The following is a 15,000-nucleotide window of genomic DNA, read 5'->3' on the forward strand; positions in this document are numbered from 1 at the left end:
CGAAAGGTGTGTGACGTGCTGTGGGTATTATTATTTTGTTCATTCTATATAGTTCCTGGTCTATAACTATCTACACACACCATTCATCATGCAAAAAACTATAGGTCGGTGCTCTAAACAAACACAGTTATACAAACTTATAAAACTAACCCCAGGAGTAATAGATATATTACACTTATGATTATACATATATACACGCATAGCAAAATTTCATGGTAATTGTAAAATTAGCTTTGTTCATCTAGCTCAACTCCTGAAGTTGTCCAAATGTCATATAATGTGACATAGCTGGTAAATTTATTTCTGTTGATAGTACAAAAGTGATAATGTGTTTACACCAATTTTATAACATGCAGTGGTATGAATTTTTATGTGCATCATTATATATTTACCATATCCAGGTATGTCATATATGTATATATGGTACGTGTTGTATTAAAAACAAATATTCCTGGACGTACAAGAGTTACTTCCCATTTTCTTGTTTTACAAAGCAAAACTAAAGAAGCTGGGTCTCTAACACAAAGGAAAACGGATTAAGCTCCGTCAGATTCGAGGGGGTACTCACATTTTCCGACTTGTCTTTGTCTACGGCAAATAACGATGATGGCGACGCATATGATGAGGACCAGGACGACGACGGCAGCGACGATGGCGGATATGGTGATGATCTTGTCATTTCCGAGCTTCTCAATGATGCCTGCGACACCTTTTTATTGTAGGAGCGTACATGAAGGGAATTTGTATTAGTAGCAGTTAGAAAGCAATTTAAGACGTAGATGATAGGCCAACCTCAGCTGTGATCTTATCTGAATGTTAAGAGCCACATGCAAAATTAGATTCTAAAAGCTTTTTACGATATACAGTATGGGTAATCATCTTTTACATCTCTTTAAACATAAGCAAATTTATCACTTAGTGTGCATGCCTGCTTATAACACACACATTTGTTTTCTTTAGCTAGCTAGGGCCTCCGCTGACTTTCAGTTTATATAGGGGTATTATGTTAAAGTGACAAAGCAGGCTAAAAAAGCCAAAAAATAGTGGGGGGGGGGGGGCATGTTAGTGTTTACTTAGGGCTGCGCATTAAAACAGGAAGCATTTGGCCTTTGGCATTAATAAATTTCGCAGGGGGGGGGTTACATTCATAGAATCTGCAAGCATTTTTCATGAATATTAATCCCTAAGTCAAAGGCTCGATAACGTTTACTCTACGATTTAATTGCAATGATGATATGAGTTCATGTTTGCCCTTTTTCATCTGATAGAATACTAAATATTAATGGCTCTACGTTTAATTCATTTGTCATACATCAAGTACATTGTGGTACTATTTAGGCATTCAAATCATTTAGGTATTTAAATTACCCTTCAAAATTCGAAAATAAAGTACGATCATTCTAGACTTTTCTCACTGACAATGCACTAAACATAATTAACTCGTGACGTTATCTATCTCCTTTCCCTTTTATTCCCCTCTTCTCATAACCGTGATCCTCCATCCTCACCTGTTACGTCGATCTCGCAGGGGATGCTCTCGCCGATGGTGTTATTGACGTAGCAGTAATAGGTTCCTCGGGATTCCGCCGTGGCGGGGAGGCGCAGGAAGGACGTGAGGCCCTTGGACGTCACGTGGTCTGTCAGGGTCTCGTTCAATAGGCGCCATCTGCGGCGGAGGACATTTTGGCTTTGGGAACAGAGCGCCTTTGTCGAGTTTGATTAACTCTCTTAATATGTAATTTGATGTAAAGATGGGTTGTGCACACACACACAAGCACGAACACATGCAGGCACGCACAGACACGCATGCACGCACACACACACGCGCGCGTGCACACACACACACGCACATACCCGCACGCACACACACAGGCACATACCCGCACGCACACACACAGGCACATACCCGCACGCACACACACAGGCACATACCCGCACGCACACACACAGGCACACACACACACACACACACACACACACACACACACACACACACACATACACACACACACACACACACACACACACACACACACACACACACATACATGCACACACACACACACACACACACACACACACACACACACACACACACACACACACACACACACACACACACACACACACACACACACACACACACACACACGCGCGCAACACACACACACACACACACACACACACACACACACACACACACACACACACACACACACACACACACACACACACACACACACATACGCATACATATATATATATATATATATATATATATATATATATATATATATATATATATATATATATATATATATATATATATATATATATATATATATATATATATATATATATATATATATATATATATATATATATATATATATATATATATATATATATATATAACTCCGTCTATGGCCAAGCAGTATATGGGATGAACGGCACAGCCCTCTGCATCAAGTGCAAGAGGGGGAATATACAAAGTGAGAAGGCAAGTGAGGAACGCCTTTGTAAGCTGTACACAAAGGAGAGAGAATTGCCTCCCCTGCCCACACCTGCCGCCTCCAGTAATGAAACATGGCGCTGCACTACCGCAGACTTGTTGCCGGGCTAAACCCTACAATCTCCATATAAGAGGAAGGCATTAATGAGATGAATAGGTAATTCGATACTTATTTCAGATATGCGCGTCGATAAGCATATATTTTCTCTCTCTCTCAATCTCATTTTCTAAGTATATATATCTCTGTCTCTTCTTTATTTCTTTATCTCTCTCTCTCTTCTTTATTTCTTTCTCTCTCTTCATCATTCTCTCTCTCTTCCTTCCTTTTCTTTTCCTCTCTCTCTCTCCTTCTCTTTCACTTTCTCTCTCTCTCTCTCACTCTCTCTCTCTCTCTCTCTCTCTCTCTCTCTCTCTCCCTCCCTCTCTCTCTCTCTCTCTCTCTCTCTCTCTCTCTCTCTCTCTCTCTCTATCTATCTATCTCTTTCTCTCTCTCTCCCTTTCCCTTTCCCTCCTTACACTTTCTCTCTATTTTTTCTCTTATCAAACACACATATCATTATCATCATCTCTTAATCAACAACTTTGTTCCCCGACCAATAGTTAAAAAGGCGAGAGTGTTTAATCGAAGCCAATCACGCAACCACACATATTTGATCGTCTCATAACTGAGAAGCAGATGGGACAAAATTGCTTTTTAAAAATTCAGAACACATAATATGAAGACTTGGAAATGTCACACGAGACTATGAATATTAATTAGACCCTTTTGAGATAGAGAGAGAGTGACGGGGTAGAAAAGGATAGAGGGGGGAGGTGGCATATAAAGGGAAAGGTCATCAAGATTGAGAAATAATTGTTTCTCTATCCATTTTGAACCCTCCATCACTCCACTCACTAATCTATCCACCCATCCACTTATCCCTACCATGCCATCACTACACCATCTACCCACTTCTCATTCCGTCGGCCCTTCCATCCATCCTTCTATCCATATTAACGGGCAATTCACTGATTCACCTTTAAGTACATATCCCTCCTACAATTTATTAAGCATTCGCTCTATCCAACATCTATCCACACACCCATATATCCCTCCTTTGTCTCACCACTCCATCCACCTGCCCATCCATCCATCTATCCACTCCTTTATCACTCCCACCTATCCACCCCTCCATCCACCTACTCATCAACCCAACCCATCCATCCATCACTCCAACACTCCATCCACCCCACCACCCCCTACCAACCCATCTTCCATCCGTCCACCCGTCTATCCCTCCACCCGTCTATCCCTCGTCCACTCACCTGAAAACGACATCCTCGGGGTTGGCGGAGGCTCGGCAGATGAGCAGAATCTCAGCATCTTCGCCGCTTCCTCGGTCTTCTCGGTCGATCTTGCATTCTGGTTTGACTAGAGAGAGGGAGAAAAAGGGGAAAAAAATGTTTCCTCAATTCTTCTTGTTTATCATTATTATCTTAATCTATTATGATATTCCGAGTTCATTATATATATATATATATATATATATATATATATATATATATATATATATATATATATATATATATATATATATTGTTGATATTCATAATGAAACTGTCCTTGCTGGAAATATATCTCATTATTAGATTAGCGTTGTTGTTGTTGTGTTTAATTGTTGTTTATCATTATTTTTTTGTAGGTGACATCATTCCTGTTATTGTTAGTAAGGTTATTACTGTTAGTAGTGGTGAAAAAATAACATATTATATCATCATTATGAATATTACAACTGCTTTCCCATTATCCCTTCATTTAGCTTTGCAATCGTTATGAAGATTATATACATGTCCTCCATTGAAGAATATTGATTTGCAATCATGAAGAAATAGAAATATACTGATACCTCCTTCTAATATTACAATGTTAATATCTTTATAAATATTTTTATCATTAATACATCATCATTGTTATCAATACATTTATCATTATTATTTTTATTATTATTATTACTATTATTATTACTATTATTATTATAATTAGTGTTATTATTATTATTATCACCATCATTATTATTATTATCATTATTGTCATTATCATTATTATTGTTATTGTTATCATTATTATTATCATTATTATTGCTATCACTATTACTACTTCTACTACTACTATTACCATTACTACTACTACTGTTACTACTGCTACTATTACTACGCCAACTACTATTAATAATAATACGGTTATTATTATCATTATCATTATTGTCACTATCATTGTTATGTTTACAATCATGATTATCATTATTATTAATAAATACTACTACCACTCTCTACTAGTACTAGTATTTGGACTATTGATATAGTTAATGTTATTAGTATCATTATCACCATTATCATCATTACATATTAATATCAATATTTTTAATTGTTATTACCATAATTGCTTTTACTACGACCATTATCACTGATAATATTACACTAATTATTATCAATATCACTACTCCCTTTTTACATTACAATGTCATTGTTTTTGCAATGCTACTGCTATAACTATTATAACTATCAGTTTTGTTTCTAATCACTTTATCAAATAATCACAGTTGCTATTATCATTTTCATTTATTTACTCCGTCTTGCTCTAACATTATCGGAATAGTTACACCCTTTAATCTACACATTTACTAATTTCCGCATACCCTTTCATTAATTACAACAGTAACGGGTAATATAAATCATCATCGCCATAAGTATGGTATGCTATTTTATATGTTTACAATACAGCTCCGTCAGCAAAGGGTTTCAGCTCCACAAACGCAACTTTTACACTATAATTGAGAATCATAACCCGATTTGGCGGTTTCTGAATATCTGTTGTTAATTTTCATTTTCATTTCATTTTACTGTTCTTTAATGGTTCTATTAAAAGCTTAATAAATAATCGTAAGCAATTGTGCTCGTATGTACGTTTTTTATTTCTTTATTACTCTTTTTGTGAACATTTGGCTTGGTTTTATAGTAAAAGAGCTATTTAAATGGAGGTATACTAAGCTATTCAGAGATTACTCGTTGGTTTAGAAGTGAAGAAGATGTAAAAGAGGAAGAGAGAGAAGAGAGAAAGGGATGGAGAAATAAAGATAGAGAAAGAGCGAGATAGATAGATAGAGATAGATAGATAGATAGATAGATAGATAGATAGAGAGAGAGAGAGAGAGAGAGAGAGAGAGAGAGAGATAGAGATAGAGATAGAGATAGAGATAGATAGATAGATAGATAGATAGATAGATAGATAGATAGATAGATAGATAGATAGATAGAGAGAGAGAGAGAGAGAGAGAGAGAGGTAAACAGATAGATAGATAGGGAGAGAGAAGGAGCCACTCACACAGGACGTCGAAGTTGGTCGACGCGGTCATCTCTCCATGGCGGTTCTTGGCGACGCACACGTAATCGCCGGCCCGGTTGCGCTCGATCGGGTAGTCGGTGTTGAGGACGGCGTTGCTCGACACAGCCTCCTCGCCGTGGAACCAGACGTACGTGGCCTCCGGGTAGCTGGAGGCCCGGCACTCGACCTTGGGGGGGACCTCGCCCTCCACCACCTGGATGAACGACTCCGACACGATGATCTCCTCGGGGGGGTCTATGGGGTGAGAAAGGCGGGGGGGGGGGTTAGTCATGGATGCTTGTTGGCTTTCCATACTGGCGTCATTTGATGAAAAAGAAAAAAAAAAAAATCTATAGCGAATTCCTTCTGGAAACATTAACTTTAATTCCATTTCAATTCAAGATCAGTCATTCAGATTTCAGATTTCAAAGGAAAACAGATCTCGGAACACCCTGAAAAATCCCGGACCTCCAAACGATATGAATAATCAACAGTATGAACAGACTCACATTCCACTCTGAAATAAGTCCGCGACGAGACCGCTGGGCCGGCGACGTTGGGCGTGGAGGAGCAGGTGTAATTGGCGTTGTCTTGCTCCCGGTCCAGGACGCCCTCGGGCCACCTGTTCATCCTCCAGGTAAGGAAGGACCGCACGCTCTCGAGGTCACTGCGTACGAGGGGAAAGGGAATACGAATGAGTGATGGCGGTCGGTAGTAGTGAGTCGGGTCCCTTTTCATCTAAACAGCAACAAAGGGAAATAAATGTATAATAACGAATGCATCACGCACACCACTCGATGCAAATACGCGAGTGAAGTCGACAAAGGTTCTCACTCACCCCGACGAAGGATTGGGCGGGATGGTCTCCGTCCTGATGATGTAGTAGGTGTCGTTGTGCAGAGGGACGTCCTCCTTGAACCACTCGATGGAGCACAGCGGCGAGCACTCGACGCGGCACGACAGCGAGACCTCCTCGGCATTCATGAGGGCGCCGTAGTAGGGAGGCAGACGCTCGATGAAGAACGGCGCGGCTGAAGGAGGGCGTCATGGAAGACAGGGTTAATTAACAGCGGAGGTAATTACAAGCTAGCGGGCGGTCTTTAATCAACAAATCTGTAGCTTATGGCAGGCGGGGATAGACTATGCTATGCTAGACTAGGCGGGGGAATATGCAGCGTACTATTATAGAATTGAGGGGCTCGCGCGGCCGGTATGAATATGCTAATACATGTCCCAATAGCATAACAGGGCTATACAAACAGCACAAACATTTCCACCATATACAATAACAAAATAAATCCAAAGATATACCAAACACCATATAAAGAGGCGGTGATACCATCAACAGAGATACACGAGCATCGTTTTCAACGTACCCAGAACATCAATCCTGGTGGTGGCGTTCTCGCCCGAGCCCTCGCTGTTGACGGGGATGCACGTGAACTCGTCCTCGGTCTCCAGGGACACGGGGTCGATGATCCACGTGGCCGAGGTCTCGTCGGGAACGCGATGGGCGCCGCGGTACCAGATGAACTCCGTCGCTTCGGGCTGGCCGGGGTCCTGCACGCTGCAGGTGAGCTCCAGCGAGATGCCCTGGGGGAGAGAGGGGGGTCAGTGGGGTCGTGGCTGGGGGTGAGGAGGGGGGGTGAGTGGAAGAAGATAGATGGAGATACATGGCGGGAGGACAAAGGGAGATAGAATTGAAAGAGAGAGAGAGAGAGAGAGAGAGAGAGAGAGAGAGAGAGAGAGAGAGAGAGAGAGAGAGAGAGAGAGAGAGAGAGAGAGAGAGAGAGAGAGAGAGAGAGAGAGAGAGAGAGAGAGAGAGAGAGAGAGGGGGGGGGGGGGCAGACAGACAGACAGGGAAAAAGAGAGAGAGAGAGAGAGACAGACAGACAGAGAGAGAGAGAGAGACAAAAGGGTTGTGGTTTGATGTTGCCGATTTCAGCAACACGCATCACCTTAAATTAAACATTGTAATAGGAGAAGCAGTTGAACACAAAAAAAGGAATGTAGAGAAACGATCAAAATAAATTCATACAAAAAAGAAGAAAGAATGAAAGAGAGAGAGAGAGAGAGAGAGAGAGAGAGAGAGAGAGAGAGAGAGAGAGAGAGAGAGAGAGAGAGAGAGAGAGAGAGAGAGAGAGAGAGAGAGAGAGAGAAAATATCCTCACCTTCACAGCCATGGGAGGTCTATAAGCAATGGTGGCTTTTCCCGGAGGATAATGGACCACCAGCTCGGCCTCGTTTGACCTCGCTCCCCACCCGGCGTCGTTCATGCCCTCACACGAGTAGTTGCCCTGGAAGTCCCTGTACACGTTCTCCAGCAGCAGGCGCGAGGGGTCGATGTCGCAGAGGTCAGAATCGCGGTCGTAAAGCGAGTTGTTGCCGTAGCACTCGGGGAGTTCCTTGGGGGGGGGGGGCAGTTCGATCAGTTATTTATTTCTTATTTTTTCCTTATTATCATTATTTAGATATTCGATTTATTTATTCATCATTATTGTTATGATTTATTTATTTATTCATTTCACTATTATTCATTTATATATCTATATCGAGTTTTTAAAGGTTTCAATTATACATATGAAAATATATACATAATTCGATACATAGACACCCATCCACCCACCTACACCCACCCAAACACACACACACACACACACACACACACACACACACACACACACACACACACACACACACACACACACACACACACAGACACACACACACACACACACACACACACACACACACACACACACACACACACACACACACACACACATACACACACATATATATTTGCCCTTGTCGCCTTGCCCTTCCCTCTCACCCCCGCAAGCCCTGGCTCTCCCTGCCGCCTCTCCCTCTCACCTTCAGCAGTTCTCCATCGAGGTACCAGCGCACGCGCACCAGGAACTCGGGGTTGGCCCTTACGACGTCGCATATAAGGGTCACGTTGAGTCGCGCTTCCTCTGACACAGGCTCAGACGGTTCCATGAGCACGTGAACCTGAGGCCGGACTGGGGAAGCAAAAGCAAAAATAGAGAGAGCTAATTAGAGGAATAAATGATTACCAGAGATCAAATGTTCAAATAGATATACGATCATTTATCATGATGATGATGGTAGTCCTACATATGCTGGGCGTGTTATCAAAGAGATAATTTTAATTAGGACTAAAACTATTTACGGTCTAAGAAAATAATTAGATCAATGATAAGGATAACAACAATAATCAAATTAGCATTAATAACAACAACCAAAATTTTAAAGATCACATCAATATTGACAATAACAACAAAGATTTAAAGAAAAATCCCTCACACTGGACGCTGACCGACGCCATGTTGATGACCTCCGATGACCCAATCTTATTAGCGACCCGGCATGTGTAATCGCCCATGTCCGAGGCCGAGCTGTTCTTGATGAGCAGAGACGGATGGTCGACGTTGCCGTTCCCGTATTTCTCGGGATATCCGGCCACGTCCACCTGGTTGTTGTCCTGGTACCTGTATGGGCGGGGGGGGGGGTGATATAGGGGTGTGCAGCTTGTATGGTATTGGAATTCATCATGCGTATATGGCACAAATAAACTTGATATCAACTTCATCAAAGTATATAGAGTACTGCTGGGTCTAGAATTACAAAATTTCTATGGTATATTAACGGGAGAGTATGCAGTGCTTTGCAGTGAATGGCGTAATATGATTACATTTATAGTATCTATATGATTTGTAGATTTTTTTTTAATGATGACCCAGAATGAAATTCTCTTGGTATCTCTAAACTCCACAAATAATAATGAAAGCAGTTGGTTTTATGAGATCCTTTAAAAAATCCGAAAAAGAAGGAAACACAAACAAACACACACACAAAAAATCATAAAAAATAATCAATAAATATATAATATGATAAGATAAATAAGTAAGACAAATCCATCGTTACTCACCAATAGACATGAGTCAGCTCTGGAGGATTCGCATCGTACTGGCAGAAAACGAGGATGTCCATCGACTCATTCACGGTGATGTTCTCGGGACTCACCCTCACCACGGGGGCGTCTGGGGGGGAGGGGGAGGGGGAGAAGGGGCGGGGGGGAAACAGGGGTTGTGTCATTTGGCGGAGGATAATAAACACGTATTTCTATATTGGGTGTATTTGCTAGTTCTTTTTTGTGCGTGTTGCTGTGTTTGGTATTTGTGGATTTACAATTATTTTTCTGTTTGACCTTTCTAAATTGATATACATATATGCATACAAGCATATTTACACATACATACATGCATATATATATATATATATATATATATATATATATATATATATATATATATATATATATATATATATATACATACATATCTACATCTATATCTATCTATCTATCTATATATATATATACATACATATCTACATCTATATCTATCTATCTATATCTATCTATCTATCTGTCTGTCTATCTATCTATCTATCTATCTATCTATCTATCTTTCTGTCTGTCTATCTATCTATTTGTTTATCTAACTATCTATTTATCTGTCTATCAATCTATCTATCTATTTATCTTTCTGTCTGTTTATCTATCAATCTGTTTATCAATCTTTCTATCTATCTATCTATCTATCTATCTATCTATCTATCTATTGATAGATAGATAGATAGATAGATAGATAGACATATATATATATATATATATATATATATATATATATATATATATATATATATGTATAGAAGTATATATGTATATACATACATACATACATATACTTGCATATATATATATATATACATATATATATATATATATATATATATATATATATATATATATATATATATATATATATATATATATATATATATATATATATATGTATGTATGTATGTACGCATATTGATATTTATGCATATATGGATATAAATGAATTCTTAGAACCTATTACTGGCCAGACTTACAGTGAACATTGAGAGCAACCTCGCTTTTCATTGGTTGTTCGTTGCGGTTCTCCAGCACCGAGTTGGTGGCTTCGCACGAAAACATTTGTCCGTTTTCGAACCTTGTGGCTTCGAAGGTCAGCTGACTTTGTGTCTTGTAGGTGTTGTCGTCCTGGTGTGGAAAAATTAAACTGATAGAGAAAAATGTATATAAACACACACACAGACATATAAATATATATACACACACATATGTATATAGACACATACATATATGTATATATATATACATACAACACATATGTATATAGATACGCACACACACACACATAGTAGATGCCTTTTTAGATAAAAGGTGCAGTAGGCTTTACTTAGGTGTGAAAAGTATTTATTTATGACATACAAAAAGAAATAAGAGAAAATCACATGTAAAAAAGAAAACATTCACATAAAAGGACAAACCGAAGAAAATATTAATAGTGACAAAAAAGGAGATACCACAACACAAAACAGAAAAGATCATATACATTCAATTTGCTGAAAACATCAGGAATCGTCAGCTTAAAAAGATGATTCCAGACAAAACGTCCATACATCTAGTCTAGGGAAAATTATCCCCACAACGCGTGCATGTAATCGAGAAGAAAAACAAGAAAAAAAGAAAAGAAAAAGACAAGCAACTTAAAAAGCTAAAAGAACGAACCACACACGAGTTCGTGTTGGCGAAATACGAGAAATTGCGAAACTTACAAGACGGATCTCCACGGACTCCTCCTGGCGTTCGCATATGTGAAATCCGAAGGAATCCGAGTGAATCCAAGTGTGACGGAAGTTTGAGGGAGTAGAGGGAAGAAGGAGACGAGAAATAGAAGAAAATAGAATTAGTTTCTATATTCCAATGCTTCTCGTATTTGTAAACAGAGATGAGGGAAAAAGAATACATTTCATCATATCAGTTTGTTTGTTCAAATTAAAATTACATTACTACATCTATCTATTCATACGACACTGCAAAACTCAATAAACGCAAAATGATGGATAAATAAGATTAAAAAACAAATAAAGTTACATCATAAAGCATGTTTAGCTTGGCATTGGGAACATGAACAACATTAATATGGAGTTTTAATTCAATACATTCCATCTTTATTCCATCGAGCTAATATATGGTTAACACATATTCATATTTTTCACTATTTACTGCATCTGCCTAAAGAATAGCATGATAAAACATATTGCATACGCCAGATGAGACAGAGAAAACGAAAATCTATTATCAAAGCTCTATATCTATCCATGACCCACACACACGTACACACACACACACACGGCCGCGCGCGTGTATTCGTGTATGAATATTCACACGCAATCGGACACCTAAAGGTATCCAATTTTTAAAACAAATTCAAATCGCGGACAAAAAAAGTCCTCTAACAAGACTCCCTCTTGCCCTAAACGACACTCATTTTGCCCATTTTCCCTAAAAAAAGAGAGGAAAAGCGCCCATAAAGAGAATCCAATTACATTTAGCGAGGTGCGATGATGCGTCCAATAGACGAATAAACTTTTAAATTCGGGTTTTGCCGCCGATCCCGGAGTTTATACATTTACTGTCCAGGTGCGTTGTTCGGGCGGGGAGGGGAGGGGGGGGGGGGTGCTGTGGGCGTCAGTTGGTTAAATTTGGATCTGTTTCACGTCACGAATTTCTGAATTTATCATTCCTTGTTTTTTTCACTCCGGCAATCGACCACATTTGAAATTCCGGAAAATATTGCGGCTGGAAAACATTATATGATTTAGATTTTCTTTTTTATATATATTATCTTTTTTTTAAGGGAGGATTTTTTTTTTTTGACCAACAGCCCATTTTATCCTTTTGTGCTTACATCAGACATATGTATTTCGTTTGGAAAATATCAGGAAATTCCTACGTGATTTCATTAAAATCCCAAAAAATAAGTAAATCAATGATTAAAAAAAAAAAAAAAAAAGCTATTTAACCCCATTTGAATAAACACGTCTATATTTACCTTTCATCTTAGTTACAGCCAATCAACACGTACCTGCACGTTAACTACGGTGGGTGCCTCTTCAACTGGCACTGTGCCGTTCATCCAGGTGATGGTGGCGGGCGGGCGGGCACCACGCACTTCACACAACAGCGTCACCGTCTCACCTTCAAGTACTGCCTCCTCGGCACCTGTCACGTCCATGCTCAGCGGTGGCACTGTGGTGGGGAGAGGTAGGTTATGGCTGGCACTACAATATAAGAAGGCAGATTGCAAGTGGCACTGTGGTGGGAAGAAGTACATTATGGTCGGCACTAGTGAGAGAAAAAGACAGAGGGGAGAGGTTCCGCGGTGGGGAGTGGTAGGTTATGGTTGGCATTAGTGGCGGAAGATAGCGGCTTGCGAGTGGCACTGTGGAGGGAAGTAGGCTATGGTTGGCACTAGCAAGGCGAGAAGGCACTGACGTGTAAAGAGAAGTTATGGTTGGCACCAGTGAGTTCAAAACTGCGAATGATACTGTCATTGAGAGAGTAAAGTATAATTAGTATTAACGCAGGATCTTTTGAGTGTCCATTTGGTGGTGAACGTTAGCTTATGGTAGCACTATAGAGATATGTGGCACTTTGGCAGTGACGAGAGCGAAAGGTATCTTTTCTGTGATCGTATAAGAAAATAGATATGAGAGGAAAAAGGGGACTTTGTAAATAACACCGTAAGGTTGGAAAGAAATTCAAGCTTTATAAACAAAAAGTAGGTTATGACACTATAAAAGGAGGAAAGTCGCACTGTGGTAAAGCAGTTTGTTTATAATATAAGTTAGAATGGCAGGTAAATGAAAGTATGATTAAAAGCTTGCGAGAGCCGTAATAGACTGTTTACATCTAGGAATGGCACTGTATGAATTTTATATGGTGTTGCAACAAGGAGGAAGTATAGGGGAGAGATGGCACTCAAACACCACTATGATGAGGAAGTTGATGATGTTTATACAGCATTAACTGTAAAAAAAAGATATCCAGTACCTGATTAGAAAGTTCCTAAAGCAAACAAACCACTTCAACGTAAAAGAAGCAAAAATCAAGGAGGATAAACAACAACTGGAAGGGAAAACCACACAGCAGCTACACATGCATCAAGATAATCTAAAAAAAGGAAAAAAAAGTTTTAAAAGCGGGCCTCTCGGCGTCAGAATATTACAAGCAAACAGTTATGTACCTTTGCGGGCAATTATGCAAATACATATCCCATCCAGCACTTGGGCCGGCGTCCAAAAATTGCAAATAGGCCATTAGCAACGTATAAATAGAAGCAAATTGAACCATTCCTTGGAAATGCGAAAATACAAAGCGAAATGAAATGGCAGGACTCAGATGAATGAGTTGTACTTCTGGGTATGCATAATGCGGGAAGCCCGTGATAATAACTGCGCCAAAGACTTCAATTTCCTCCAAGAATACCTCAGACAACGAGTTTAGTGTTACAAAGCGTCTCTAGATCCAATACATGTATTTAACTGACATGTAGAGGTACGTACTTTTCTCTAGGAATTGGTATAAAAGGAAAGAAACAATGAAAAAATAATAATGATCATTGGAATAAGTGTGCCTTAGCGTACATATATATACGTACATATAAGCTGAATAAACAGACAGAAATCTAGAGTGTACACTTTATTTGATCCCGAGGAGGTGTATCTCATTTTGTGTCTTAATTCGAAACAGTAAAAGGCAAGCGACGGTAAAAGTGAGGTATGGTACACGTCAGAAATACCATTTTCACTCCCACGTCAATTTCACGGTTGAGTTAGATCTCAGAAAATTACAGAGGGAAGGAATTACAACTAAAATGCCTGTTCTAAAATACCTAATCCTGGAAATATAGTCTCTCCCATATAAAGTAACGAGTTTAGGTTTTGAAATTACTAAAAATATGGAATAGTTTGTCGGTCTGGTTTAAAAAGTAAAGAATTTAATTTGGCTCTTATACAGTTAGGGTTTATTTTTCGCGAATAAAGTTCCAAGATTATTATATCATAGGAAAAACCCTCTCCTGTTTATAAATAAATAAATAAATAAATAAATAAATAAATAAATAAATAAATATATATATATATATATATATATATATATATATATATATATATATATATATATATATATATATATATATATATATAT

At 39.0% G+C, this 15,000-nt stretch overlaps 1 protein-coding gene across 16 annotated transcripts in view; it reads right to left on the reverse strand.

Annotated features, from left to right (window-relative positions):
* Positions 1-15,000, reverse strand: part of nrm (neuromusculin) — an 803,987-nt gene that overhangs the window by 35,677 nt on the left and 753,310 nt on the right. For 13 of the 16 annotated variants that reach the window (XM_070123621.1, XM_070123622.1, XM_070123623.1 and 10 more), the window contains 14 exons: positions 12,878-13,041; positions 11,565-11,588; positions 10,836-10,986; positions 9,826-9,937; positions 9,201-9,385; positions 8,748-8,896; positions 8,045-8,278; positions 7,250-7,466; positions 6,712-6,904; positions 6,383-6,540; positions 5,874-6,128; positions 3,818-3,923; positions 1,509-1,666; positions 569-709 (listed from right to left, as the gene is read on the reverse strand). In XM_070123621.1, coding sequence (XP_069979722.1) covers positions 569-709; positions 1,509-1,666; positions 3,818-3,923; positions 5,874-6,128; positions 6,383-6,540; positions 6,712-6,904; positions 7,250-7,466; positions 8,045-8,278; positions 8,748-8,896; positions 9,201-9,385; positions 9,826-9,937; positions 10,836-10,986; positions 11,565-11,588; positions 12,878-13,041 — 2,247 coding nt within the window. The remainder of the gene's footprint in view (positions 1-568; positions 710-1,508; positions 1,667-3,817; positions 3,924-5,873; positions 6,129-6,382; positions 6,541-6,711; positions 6,905-7,249; positions 7,467-8,044; positions 8,279-8,747; positions 8,897-9,200; positions 9,386-9,825; positions 9,938-10,835; positions 10,987-11,564; positions 11,589-12,877; positions 13,042-15,000) is intronic. The other 3 variants (XM_070123610.1, XM_070123609.1, XM_070123611.1) reach the window with 2 other exon arrangements.

This window comes from Penaeus vannamei, chromosome 7 (assembly GCF_042767895.1).
Source record: "Penaeus vannamei isolate JL-2024 chromosome 7, ASM4276789v1, whole genome shotgun sequence".
NCBI lineage: Eukaryota > Metazoa > Arthropoda > Malacostraca > Decapoda > Penaeidae > Penaeus > Penaeus vannamei.